The sequence below is a fragment of the Lepidochelys kempii genome, chromosome 3, assembly GCF_965140285.1.
Source record: "Lepidochelys kempii isolate rLepKem1 chromosome 3, rLepKem1.hap1, whole genome shotgun sequence".
Taxonomy (NCBI): domain Eukaryota; kingdom Metazoa; phylum Chordata; order Testudines; family Cheloniidae; genus Lepidochelys; species Lepidochelys kempii.
In genome coordinates this window covers 110696696-110710870 of record NC_136382.1, presented here as the reverse complement: position 1 = coordinate 110710870, position 14175 = coordinate 110696696, and the positions used below count along the sequence as shown (strand labels likewise).

At 39.5% G+C, this 14175-nt stretch overlaps 1 protein-coding gene across 9 annotated transcripts in view; it reads right to left on the bottom strand.

Annotated features, from left to right (window-relative positions):
* Positions 1-14175, bottom strand: part of UTRN (utrophin) — a 587274-nt gene that overhangs the window by 340290 nt on the left and 232809 nt on the right. For all 9 annotated transcript variants that reach the window (XM_073337527.2, XM_073337525.2, XM_073337526.2 and 6 more), the window contains 3 exons: positions 13536-13709; positions 8073-8261; positions 5857-6029 (listed from right to left, as the gene is read on the bottom strand). In XM_073337527.2, coding sequence (XP_073193628.2) covers positions 5857-6029; positions 8073-8261; positions 13536-13709 — 536 coding nt within the window. The remainder of the gene's footprint in view (positions 1-5856; positions 6030-8072; positions 8262-13535; positions 13710-14175) is intronic.

The following is a 14175-nucleotide window of genomic DNA, read 5'->3' as shown; positions in this document are numbered from 1 at the left end:
AGGGTCTGTGTCTGTCCGTAGGCTGCTTTTGCCAGGGATAGACCAGGAATGGAGCCTTAGAACTTTCGTAAGTACTCTAGCTAGGTATGTGTTAGATTATGATTTCTTTAAATGGCTGAGAAAAGAATTGTGCTGAATAGAATGACTATTTCTGTCTGTGTGTCATTTTTGTAACTTAAGGTTTTGCCTAGAGGGATTCTCTATGTTTTGAATCTAATTACCCTGTAAGGTATCTACCATCCTGATTTTACAGGGGTGATTCCTTTACTTCTATCTAGTTCTATTTCTATTAAAAGTCTTCTTGTAAGAAAACTGAATGCTTTTTCATTGTTCTCAGATCCAAGGGTTTGGGTCTGTGGTCACCTATGCAAATTGGTGAGGATTTTTACCAAACCTTTCCCAGGAAGTGGGGTGCAAGGGTTGGGAGGATTTTGGCGGGGTAAGACGTGTCCAAACTACGTTTCCCAGTAAACCTAGTTAGAGTTTGGTGGTGGCAGTGGATAGTCCAAGGACAAAGGATAAAATTAATCTGTACCTTGGGGAAGTTTTAACCTAAGCTGGTAAAAGTAAGCTTAGGAGGTTTTCATGCAGGTCCCCACATCTGTACCCTAGAGTTCAGAGTGGGGGAGGAACCTTGACACTGGCCATCTTTGTAGACAAATTTGGAGTACCTGTATAAGTTCAGATATAAGGTTGATTTAATTGTATCCCATTAGGAAATACCAAATCTAACTTTTCAGTTATTTACTTGCTGTGATTTAAAAAGTTACGATTTTGATGGTTGCTGATTGAGTTAGATCTAATCTTTGCCAAGACGCATGCATATTTCCTGGCCTAGATTTTTTTTTTCTTAATGTTTGTTTTACTTTGTTTGTATGGCTTAGTTTTAACTACCAAGTTCAGTTAAATTGGGTTAGCTTACATCTTACAAGGATTGAAGGATAGGCTTATCTGGGCTTCAACTTGTAAACATGAATGTTTCCCCAAAATGAAATCTGTATATTGTAATGCAACCCATTTAGAAAATGAGCAACATTTAGTTTACATACAGCTTTAATCTAAAAAGTTTTGCAAACTGAGTATACTTTAGACAAGATCAGTGGTTCTCAACCTATTTACCCTTGTGGAATGCATACATAGCTTTCTGGGTGTTATGTGGGCAGCATCTACACAATATATATACTACCTGTATGGCCCCGAGGCTGTCACATGAGCCGCAGCTGTGTGTTAATTGGGCCACAAGCAGCCCACAGGTTTATGAACCATTGAACTAGGTACAAGCGTTCTTTCTTCAGAGATCACTGTTTATTGTTCATCTTTTAAAAGCCAATGAATGAGAATGTAACACCTTCTGATTTCTTCAAATAAACTGTTATAATATCCCAACAGTAACATTTTAAGAACCGTGGGCCTGGTTAGAGTCCAAATGGCTCCTTCACATTAACATATACAGTGACTTTTACATTTAATTTTTTCATCACAAAAAAAAAAAAAATCAAAGAACACACGAACACATGGGGAAGTCAAAGCAGGTAATGGGAATTAGTGAAAAAAAGAAACCTTCCCAAACACACCTTACTTTAAGAAATTAACCCAGTAAAACGATTTCTACAACTAAATGGGAAAACTAGTTCTCTTTTATTGCCAATGGAAACATTTGAACACCTAAGCAGGTCTCAATGCACTTGGTGAACACCCTTGGAGCTGATGACAGCTCGTAGGGAAGTACTGTGAGATGGGTCCCTGAAAAGAGCAGGAGGTGAATTGGATAACGTATCCCTCATTTACTGTGCTGAGCACCCACTTGTCTCACATGACATTTTCTCAAACTCAGTGGAAAAGGGACAGGCATGTTCCAAAGGCAGTTGATATAGTTAGTGTGCAGTCCTCAATGGAGCAGTCAAAATGACTGCATGAAGTTTGTGTTGTCTGGTAAGAAGGGCCTGCTGTAGACGAAGATGACTAATATCTTCAAGGAAGTCTTGACATTCGAGGAACTATATGACCTCTGCTAAAAAGAGGATCTACAGTAAGGGTGTGACCTAAACTGTTTATCTTAGTCACTGGAGTGTAAACTAATATACAAAGTATTGAACAGGAGTCTTTCAGTTTGCACCCAGTATTTTCTGTTTCAGGGTGGTAGCCATGTTAGTCTGTATCAGCAAAAACAAGGAGTCCTTATGGCACCTTAGAGACTAACACATTTATTTGCGCATAAGCTTCGTGGGCTAAAACCAATTTCATCTGATGCATGGAATGGAAAATACAGTAGAGATACATAAATACACAGCATTTGAAAAGATGCGAGTTGCCTTACCAAGTTGGGGGGGAAGGGGGTCAGTGCTAATGAGCCAATTCAATTAAGGTAGAAGTGGGCTAGTCTCAACAGTTGATAAGGAAGGAAGGAAAAAATGACTTTTACAGTGCTAATGAATTCAGTGTAATCAAGGTGGCCCATTTCAAACAGTTGACAAGAAGGTATGAATATCAGCAGGGGGGAAAATTAGTTTTTGCAGTGACCTATGCAATTCCAGTCTTTATTCAGGCCTAATTTGATGGTGTCCAGTTTGCAAATTAATTCCAGTTCTGCAGTTTCTCATTCGAGTCTGTTTCTGAAGTTTTTTTGTTTTGTTTTGTTTTTTGAAGAATTTTCACTTTTAAGTCTGTTACTGAGCATCCAGGGAGACTGAAGTGTTCTCCTATGGGTTTTTGAATGTTATAATTTTTGATGTCAGATGTGTGTCCATTTATTGTTTTGCACAGAGACTGTCCGGTTTGTCCAATGTACATGGCAGAGGGGCATTGCTGGCACATGATGGCATATATCACATTGGTAGATGTGCTGGCTGATGTGGTTAGGTCCTATGATGGCATCCCTTGAATAGATATGCGGACAGAGTTGGCACTAGGGTTTGTTGCAGGGTTTGGTTCCTGGGTTAGTGTTTTTGTTGTGTGGTGTGTAGTTGCTGATAAGTATTTGCTTCAAGTTGGGAGGCTGTCTGTGTCATTGCAAAATAGTTTAGACTCTTCAACACCCTTCAAATGGTAAAACTTCACCTATATTTTGCAGCTCTTTCAGAATGCCAGAAACCTGCAGCCAGGAAGAGTACATTGTGGAAATCACAATGTCACTGAACACAAGGCTGTATCAGCAATATCAGTAGCTGCCTGAAGGGATATACTGGCCATGAGATACCCCTCTGAAACTAGAGCCATAAACTGTTCTTTATATTCCTCTGGCAACTTGTCAACAAACTTTGAAATTGTAGAGAAATTAATAAATATATATTTAAACAAAAAAGCCTGACAGTTAGCCACTCTCTTTTGAAGAGAAACGGTAGAGTAAGTTTTTTGGTCACATAAATCCAGCCTCTTGAATTCTTTGTCTTTTGGATGGGACTAATGGGATCATTCATTAATGACCATGACCACCAAGGAATCAGAAACTGGATGGAAAAAAATCAAAATCTTTTTGATCGATTTGATATTGTCTGTCCACACACTTGACCTTAGGTGATATAGAGAAGTCTGCCAGAGGGTTTTTGCCAGCTCCAGAAAGGCTTTATTAATAGGAAGAGAACCCCTTTCTGTGGGCAGGAGTTGGTAAAACATCAAGGATGCTGTGCAGGTTTTCTTGCACAATTTCCATGTACATTCCTAAAGAAGTGGCTACCCTCGCCATGAGGTTCTGGAAGACCTCTAAGGTCCTTCGGTGTGGGGTGGGGGAGGAGGGGAAAAGAGGAGATGTCCACTTTGGAGTGATGGCTTCATCTGCAGAAGATAATTAACTATGGGTAGGGAACATCCAGAGGTTCCTTCATCATTTCTCCTTCCTCCATAGGGTCCAGTACAGTGGGTGAAGGGATGGTAGCAGGATCATGGGTAGAGGTTTCCTGCACTGGGGGAGGAGTAGACTCTCTTTTAGAGTAAGATTTAGAATCCTTCAGCGCACCCCAAGACCAGTAAGACACTGCACTGCCTGAGTCATCCATGGTGGGAGACACCATGCTGGTGCCTCTTCATAAAAAAAACTAGCCCTGTTTCTTAGATCCTGTCTCTCCAATAACAGGTCTAATAGGGCAAACTGAAGACTTCTAAAGCAATAGAGTTTCCTCCCTTTCAGAGACCAGAGAAGAAATGTAGATTTCTTCAGAATAGGGAAGAGCAGTCCCATTGGTGCTCAACGTGGACTGGGAGACACCCACGAATACAACAAAAATGAGGATTCAGGTGGTTGGAATGCTGATAAAGTGATCAGTTCAGATGATGTCAAAGGAGCTGGTGCAAGTGCTGCAGAAGTCACAGAGGTCCGTGAAAGACACAGAATCTGTGACTTTGAGACCTCCATGACAGATTCGCAGCCTTACTGATATTCTATGAAATTAAATAGGATTTTACTGACTTTTTTTTTTTAAAAAGAGACAACAATGGTACTTGCTTTTAATTATGTCACCAAAAAAAAAAAATCCAGAAAAATATATTATGTGCCAACAAAGCAAGGATGAAAGAAAATAAAAATTATATATATATATATTTCAGTCATGTGTATAGTATATCAGTCAAAATACTACCATGACTGGCACCCTATATATATATATACACACACACACCATACAGAGAAGAAGCAGCATGCATAAAGACATCCCTTTATGTAACAAATTGACAGAGGAGGATGGGGAGTAGTATTTTTAAATTTCTTCACGTGTTATAAGATGTGCATGTTTTACAGGGTGAGGGTTTAAAAAAAGTGTTCAAGACTTCATTTGCATAGTTATCCATTCTTGTTACCTCCATTCTCTCCCCTTTTAAATGCTGCAACTACAAATGAGCTCTTTCAATACTTTAAATTTACTAGTACAGCCCAGTTCAACTTGGGAACTACTGATTAAAGAAATCGCAATCCTTAGTATTAAATGTTAGCAAGATCAGACCCTTCCAGTTTAATTAATGATAACTTCCTGAATTCCATTAGAACATTTTCACCGTTTTACAACCACAATGGAAACTTCTTATAAAAATGGTCCGTGCATTTCAAACAATATAGCAGTTTTACAAGTGATTAACTGTAACAGCCAGCTATTAAATTATCTTTTAAGTGTAAAACATCCTACAATTGTGTCCAACAGTTAGCTTTCAGTTTAAGATTTTTTTTTAAAGAATTGAAAACATTCATATTTGCTCAGTGAAAATACATGAAATTTAACTTGTACTCAAAAACTGTAGTTCTAACATGCTTAGCCAATCAGAAAAGTTTAAAATATCTGAAAATTTATTATTGTTCATGTTAAACTAAACATAGGAGATCTCATCTGTTTTCTTATACATTTACTTAATTGTTCTTTCAGGATCACTCAGCTGGAAGCAATTTCTTCTTATTCAGCCACATTTCAATGTAAAAACATTTACATCACAGATTATTGCTGTTTATCATGCACACAGTGCCACAGGTGTATAGCATTTTACCAAACATTTAATATACATAAAAGACAACTCATAAAAACTTTTTGAAAACATATCCCATTCAACACATTCTCTATTAAACCAGAGCTTTGTAATATCCTTACAAAATAAAAGTTGCAAACATTTTGCTATAATGTAAGAATATTCTACACTATCAAGTAAACCAATCATTTAAGATATTCTAGCTAAGGCGGATTTTTTTTAATAAAAACCGCAATACAGTTTGTATGATAGCCAGTGTTAAATAATGTTCAAAATTATTTTGCAGCATTGAAATAGGAAACGTGCTGATTAAACTCTTTGATTAAGTTTTGTAAATAGTTAAAATTCTACAAACATAAAACAGTTACCACTATTCACATTAAAATATATTCCTATAAAATCAAACAGACTTACCACTTCTGATCATTGTACATCCTATTAATCCTGTCCCACTCTGCATTCAGCTGTGTTAGTGCATCTCCTATTTGAATTGCTTCAGGTCCAGATGCTTCCAGTATAACATCAGGTTGTTTCTCATGAATGACTGCAATCTGGTCCCCAAGTTTATCCAAAACGTCTTTTATGTTCTACAAGCACAGTGATGGCACCAACCCGTTAGTAAAGTCAACACCAGCAGGAAACAAGAATAGTCAATAGCCCCTTCAAAAAACATTGTGAATATTGCCAGTTGAATAACCAGAAATGGAAGACACTGGCTATCATGGGAAGAGCACCAGCAGTTGATAAATCAACAGAGAAAAACTGTTTTCAGTTGCACCTTTTTAATCGATCCTTTCCACAAGCTTATAAGACGACAACAGATATTTAAAGCCAATCGTTTTTTAAGTTAAGGGAACAAGTAGTATTAGAATGAACCTCACTTTTTCTCTTATTCTTTTGAGCAAAGACTGCACTTGCAATACACTGAAGGTTAATTTATCTCTTTCTTCCTCGTCTCATAAGAAAAGGGATAGTTTAAATTACTCCCCACCTTACCTGACATACCCCGAACTGCATTAAAGTAATGTGAACATTTTAACTTTAAAGAACAAAAAGATTTCAGAGTTAATACTGCCAATTCCAAAGATATTGCAGTATTGTGTCTAGGTGTTACAGAACATTACACAGTTCTGGCACTATTTTGAGACTTCATGATCTAGATACAATGGCATATGGATGAAATAGCAGAATTGCCTTGTATTTATCAATTGTAGTTTCATCATTTCCACAAATCCCATACAAGTCTGCATGCTGTTTTTTTTTCCAAATGTATTTTAAATAATGTGAGATTGTCAAAAAGAAAAATGTATGGGACACTATTACTTAAAACTATGATGAGCCTTTTTAAACCCATACAGTATTACTACCATCACTGGAATTCCTCCTCGGTGGGTGCACATATACAGCAAGGAGGGAATAGGGACTGAAAACAGCAGCATCATCACAATGGATTAAAACACCCCACCCTGACAAGGCATGATGTTATAGTTATGTATGCTTTTGAAAACCTTTGGGTGAGTACCAGTAATTGCTTTTCTCAGTGAAACAGTTCAGCAATTTTAATTCTCCCTTGCTCCAAAAACTAATAAATGGTACTAGTCCAGAAGTCCTCAGACTGAGGTCTGTAGAGAGCTGGTGAGTCACATGTTGCTATATCTTTCTCCTTGTTTCCAGCTGCTTTTATAGAACTTCGTAAAGAAATTACAAAGACGCACCAGGACATGTATACAAGCAGCAGGCAACAAGCAGAAGCAGCAGTCAGCTTAGCTACCTCTGTTAGGGGACATTGCTACAAAGGGAAGCTTGTGCAGTGAATGGGAAACATCAAAAGGCAAAAAAACATGAATGGAACAGAGACGTATATGTGGGATGAGGAATGAAATGAAAAATAAAAGGAGACCAGCTATAAGTTTCAAAAACTTATAAAGTAAACGGGACTTAAGACTCCTAAGTATCTAATTCACTTCTGAAAATGGTCTCAGGTGCTTTGGAAAATTTTACCCAGCAAGTTACTTTTTCAAAAACAACAATTAACTAAGTATGTAAGTAGTCCAATTGACTTCAATTGGAATGAGTTATGGGCTTAGGTGCTTTACTGAATTGGGACAGAAGTATTTTCATGCTTAAAGTTAAACCTTATTTGCAGTAAACTCAGCTATGAACAAATACTTTCCTAATACTTTTCCAACTAACAGCTACGGTTACTACAGGGATATGTGTATGAAATCACGATTGAGACAGTGGAAGGGAAGTTTACCCATTAGGCTCTCTCTCTTGAAATAAGATGTTGATCACATTGTGAAAAAAATTGGAATCCCTGTAGCAGTCAACATTTTAAACAGACAACTGTAAAATTTCACTGAAAGAAAACAACCACTTCTCACATCTCTACTTGCCATTTCAAACTTGAGTGTTCCAAACAGAGAGAGAGAAAATATGCACTGACACGTGACAGTTACGAACAGCAGCTACAGTGGGAAGGACACAAGTAGGATTTATTTATTATTTTCTTCACGATATATATTGAACCAGTACACTACACAAGTTGAAAATGTAACCACTGAATCATTTCTTGGTTTTCATCCTTTTTTGTTGCTCTTTTTGCAATACAACACTTAAATTTGCAATACCTTCAATGAGTCTTCCTGAGTAGAGAAGTCCTCATAGACACCAGTGTTTAGCTCTGGTGCATTCAGCAACAGTTCAACATCGGCCATAGCCAGCAAAACTCCGTTAATTTCAACGAGGTATTCATTAGGGAAAGGAGAAGCCATAATTCCTGATGGATAGTTGCCTTTTAACCTCAGGACAGGGATCGCCTAAAGAAACATAAAAGGTCATTTAATTATTTATTCTTCTCAATTTAATGCATTTTGGAAAAAGAAAAATCCAAAACAAAAAGGCTACTGTTACAAATGAAAAATTTCTACTATATTCAGAGTAGGCATTTTCTAAATTAAAAACAAAAGACATAAGAGTTCTTTCTATCATTCTCAAAATTACCCAATATCAGGATTATACCAGCAATTAATTAATTTATTTTTTAAATCCTTTTAAAAAAAAATCTTTTTAGTTCTCCCACCTTCATTTTTGTACCTCATGCCATAACACTTTCTCCCTGGACTCATGTTTACAGGCAACAAATGGAAAGAAAAGATAGTCTCTGCTTTCCTGGTTGTCAGTGCTTTACTGAAGACAAAACACAGTTGTAAATTTACTCCAGCACATCCCACCATTTTTCCTCCCCGTCTTCTTAGCACATTTTGCTCCCTAAAGAATTTTTAAATATCCTCTCGTAAGTTTTAAGCTTTGCATGGGATGACTAAGGCCCTAAAAGGATTTAAAAGCATGTGAGCACTTTTCCAGCAAGTACTAAATATTCTTGCTGAAAGATGCTTACATGGTTTCCAGCATCAAAGTGCCTCACTTTCCCTCATAATGACAAAATACTGCAACCGAGTGCCATATTTGTATGTATACAGCATCCACTGTATCCATTTTCCAGCCACAAAAGATTAGCAACTTCTGGGGCCTCTGGAATCATCTGATGTGGCTCCTATAGACCAGAATCTGTTTGGGTGAATTTCTAGTTAGCAGAGAGGGAAGCACTGGAGGTGGTAAAATGCAGCTTTCTTCTATGGCATGTGATATAGATGACATAAGTGCACTGGAGAGTTCCTGGAAATTAGCTCCAGGTGGCCTAGGTTACATCGTTGCCATATCTGGAAAAGACAGTAGTCACAGGTATATGAAGCAGATTTTCCATGGGCTGAAGCATCCTGGAAATGGTTTCCTGTTTCAAAAGCTTGTTAAGGGACAGAGGACACTGTGTTGTCAGAGGACACTGAAAACACCAGAGCTTTAACATAAACCATAAAAATTAAAATCTTGCAATGAACATTCTCTACTTCACCTGCTGTATGTAGAACACACTATCATGCTTACATGAAGCAAATGAGCTGACAAAACTGCCTGATGGTGCAATGAGTATCAGAGCTCTATATTATTTGCAAGTTCCTTTGTGTTTTGATCAAATGGCTTAGTAAGGAAATTGGAGAGGAAATGGAAGAGTTCTCTCTTATAAGTAAGAGGTTGTGCCAGTTTATTGAAGTGCCTACAGAACCAGTGTCCTATTTGAACTCCAATTCAATGCCAAATCTACTTGTACCTTTTAAAATATATAACAGTCCCACAAGGTACTTTGGGGGGAAGTAGGGGAGAAGGTGAAGTGATGCTGACTGTAATATTCTAAAAAGTGTTCTTTGTAATGACAGCAGCGAGAACATTAGTAACTTCAATGCCTTTAATATTGCCTCCGCTGAATTGTGTAGACATATTGAATAGATCACTCTTAGTACCAACATTAAGGTTTGCTGCCAATTAGCATGATGGTAGAAACACATATCAGAAGAATTCATCTAAATTTTCATCCTGTGTCTACCACTCTATATATAAACCATAAAAAAATTCAAAGTTACTCTAAAATTCATGATTGGGGTTTTTGGTAAACTCACTTCAGGTGTTCAGCTACCAAAGCAGGGTAATTAACTGCACCAGTAACAGCATGAAGTGGCATTTTTTCTTTCCTTAAGCTATTAAAAGTGATCTTCAAAAAATACCTCTACTTACAAAAGGTCTCTTCCGCAGCTGGGTCTGCAATCCTTAGAACAGTATTGAGGAAGATCAGCTTTTTGTGCTCCACTCCAAATGAACAGACCAGTTATTCAATCTCAGGAAGACTGAAGGAAAATTGGCAACTTTTGCAATTGATTTCTGCATAGCTGCTGTTCATCTGTGATATTTTGCATTTTCTTCCTCCCATTGTGCGGCTAAATCTCTTACAGTTGCTCAAATCACTCAAACGACATCTGGCCTCCTCATCATCCACTACCCAAATGTACTTCAATGGTCAGTGAGACAAACAAACAGCTCTCCTTCTCCCTTGATATAATAATTCTGTGTTTGATCAATAGCAGTGGCTGAGAAAACACACTTGGGTCTTTCACTCTATGAACTTGTCAAGCTTAAAGTTGAATTCAATGTCTGGATATTTCTGGGCACCTTAAACACGTTGTTCAAATCTACTAGAACCCAGTGGGCATAATCTGCGTGGTCAAGAGTAAAAGAACCACAGAAGGGCACCTAGCTGTTGAATGAAATTTATCTCAGGTACTGAACACTTCTAAGGAAGGATGCCAAACTGCAGTGCTAGCACTGGACTGAAACTGGACCGTCAGGGCACTGCCACAAGACTACTAATTCATAACATGTTATGTCTCAGCCATTTATCATGCACAAAAAAAAAATCATGATGTACAAGCACAAAATTGGGTCTAATGCAATTGAGAGCATAGTTAAAACATAGGGGCTTAAAATAATCATAAGAACAGCCATACTGGGTCAGACCAAAGGTCCATTTAGCCCAGTATCCTGTCTTCCAATGCCAATTGCCAATGCCAGGTGCCCCAGAGGGAATGAACAAAACAGGTAACCATCAAGTGATCCATCCCCTATCGCCCATTCCCAGCTTCTGGCAAACAGAGGCTAGGGACACCATCCCTGCCCATCCTAGCTAATAGTCATTGATGGACCTATCCTCCAGGAGTTTATCTAGTTCTTCTTTATAATCTTGGCCTTCATAACTTCCTCTGGAAATGAGTTTCACAGGTTGACTGTGAGTTGTATGAAGAAATTCTTCCTTTTGTTTGTTTTAAACCTGCTGCCTATTAATTTCATTTGGTGGCCCCTCGTTCTTGTGTTCTAGAATATCAGGGTTGGAAGGGACCTCAGGAGGTCATCTAGTCCAACCCCCTGCTCAAAGCAGGACCAATCCCCAATTAAATCATCCCAGCCAGGGCTTTGTCAAGCCTGACCTTAAAAACTTCTAAGGAAGGAGATTCTACCACCTCCCTAGGTAACGCATTCCAGTGTTTCACCACCCTCCTAGTGAAAAAGTTTTTCCTAATATCCAACCTAAACCTCCCCCACTGCAACTTGAGACCATTACTCCTTGTCCTGTCCACTGGGAATAGTCTAGAACCATCCTCTCTGGAACCACCTCTCTGGTAGTTGAAAGCAGCTATCAAATCCCCCCTCATTCTTCTCTTCTGCAGACTAAACAATCCCAGTTCCCTCAGCCTCTCCTCATAACTCATGTGTTCCAGACCCCTAATCATTTTTGTTGCCCTTCACTGGACTCTCTCCAATTTATCCACATCCTTCTTGTAGTGTGGGGCCCAAAACTGGACACAGTACTCCAGATGAGGCCTCACCAATGTCGAATAGAGGGGAACGATCACGTCCCTCGATCTGCTTGCTATGCCCCTATTTATACATCCCAAAATGCCATTGGCCTTCTTGGCAACAAGGGCACACTGCTGACTCATATCTAGCTTCTTATCCACTGTCACCCCAGGTCCTTTTCTGCAGAACTGTTGCCTAGCCATTCGGTCCCTAGTCTGTAGCTGTGCATTGGGTTCTTCCGTCCTAAGTGCAGGACCCTGCACTTATCCTTATTGAACCTCATCAGGTTTCCTTTGGCCCAATCCTCCAATTTGCCTAGGTCCCTCTGTATCCTATCCCTGCCCTCCAGCGTATCTACCACTCCTCCCAGTTTAGTGTCATCCGCAAATTTGCTGCGAGTGCAATCCACACCATCCTCCAGATCATTTATGAAGATATTGAACAAAACCGGCCCCAGGACTGACCCCTGGGGCACTCCACTTGACACCGGCCAACTAGACATGGAGCCATTGATCACTACCCGTTGAGCCTGACAATCTAGCCAACTTTCTACCCACCTTATAATGCATTCATCCAGCCCATACTTTAACTTGCTGACAAGAATACTGTGGGAGACCGTGTCAAAAGCTTTGCTCAAGTCAAGAAACAATACATCCACTGCTTTCCCTTCATCCACAGAACCAGTAATCTCATCATAGAAGGCAATTAGATTAGTCAGGCATGACCTTCCCTTGGTGAATCCATGCTGACTGTTCCTGATCACTTTCCTCTCATGCAAGTGCTTCAGGATTGATTCCTTGAGGACCTGCTCCATGATTTTTCCGGGGACTGATGTGAGGCTGACTGGCCTGTAGTTCCCAAGATCCTCCTCCTTCCCTTTTTTAAAGATTGGCACTACATTAGCCTTTTTCCAGTCATCTGGGACTTCCCCCGTTTGCCACGAGTTTTCAAAGATAATGGCCAATGGCTCTGCAATCACAGCTGCAAATTCCTTTAGCACTCTTGGATGCAGCGCATCCAGCACCATGGACTTGTGCATGTCCAGCTTTTCTTAATAGTCCCTAACCACCTCTTTCTCCACAGAGGGCTGGCCATCTACTCCCATGTTGTGATGCCCAGCGCAGCAGTCTGGGAGCTGAGAAGGAGTAAACAACACTTCCTTTTTTACACCCTCCACACTGGTCATGATTTTATAGACCTCTATCAGATATCAATAATGACCTTTGATGCAGTATCACAATAGTGGATAGGCACTGTTAGAAAAAACTCGCAACAATTACGCATATGCTGACTGCACAATTCTGTCGTGACAGACAGATCTAGAAAATTTATAAACCAGTACATGTGCATGCTACTATTTTCAGGGTGTCCCTATATGTTCATTTTGTTCACATGCTTTATTACTTCACCAACTTCAGTGATTTAATTCTGAAGACATAAATCCAGCTCTCTCTTCTGCAGCCATGCAGGTCTCCCCGGCCTTGGAACCAGTGTGCTTCTGCTGCAGAAGGAGAGGGCAGTCTCTTTGCATCATCTGCATCATCATCCTTGCTCTCTTCAAAATCTTTCCTCAGCAGAGCACAAGGTGTAAAAGAAGACTGAGAATGGACAAATGCCTAAAAGTCATGTAGGACAACTAAGGTGCACTAACCCACATGCTGTGGTTCTGCAGCTACCTCCATGGCAGAGGATGAAGGATGCTACAAATTATTGCAGCACGCATGCCAGTATGCACTGGCCAAATGCAAGGCTCTGGATTTCATTCAAATGGATAGTTCTTTTGACTTATCTTTCTGTCCTGCTGCATTATAACATACAATTGTTTACCTTCCATTAGAAAAAAAGCTTACCTGGGATTTGAACTGCATCTGTTGACATACAGCAAACTGGGTTTCAACTTGTTGCCAGCGCTGACAAACAGTGTGCTCTGCTTCGCCAACTGGGCCATATTGGGACAGGTTGCTGCTCTTCTTCTGCAAAGCAGTGAATTCCTCGCGGTGCTGTTCAAGCTCCTGAAGCAGTTCCTGCAGAGTACACCTAATTACAGCTGGCTGCAATCACTGAAAAGTTATTTCCCCCTTTTCACGCATCATTCAATGGGTAAACACACCAGAGTGGTGTATGTATATTACTACACTACTGCTTTATATATTCAGCTTTTCTCCTCCTTAAATGTGGAGATGCAGACCCAACAAGGCCTGGGGAGGAACGGTAATTTCTGCCTCACGTAATTATGTCCCTTGCAAGTTGGCTCACTCCAACTAAATCTCATGTAAATCTGGTGTTTTTCTTTTTAAAAAATTGTAAGCATGGAAATTTGGTGCCCAACTTTATCTTAAGCACCAACAGATAAAAAGCAAATCAAAGATCAAGTGGTTGAGCTATTGCCTTGGAAGAGGTGACTGGATGACCTAATTGTCTTTTCCATCTCTAATTTCACTGCTGAAAGGACAGGTTTATTAAACGTTTTGACCCATATCCTCAAAGATA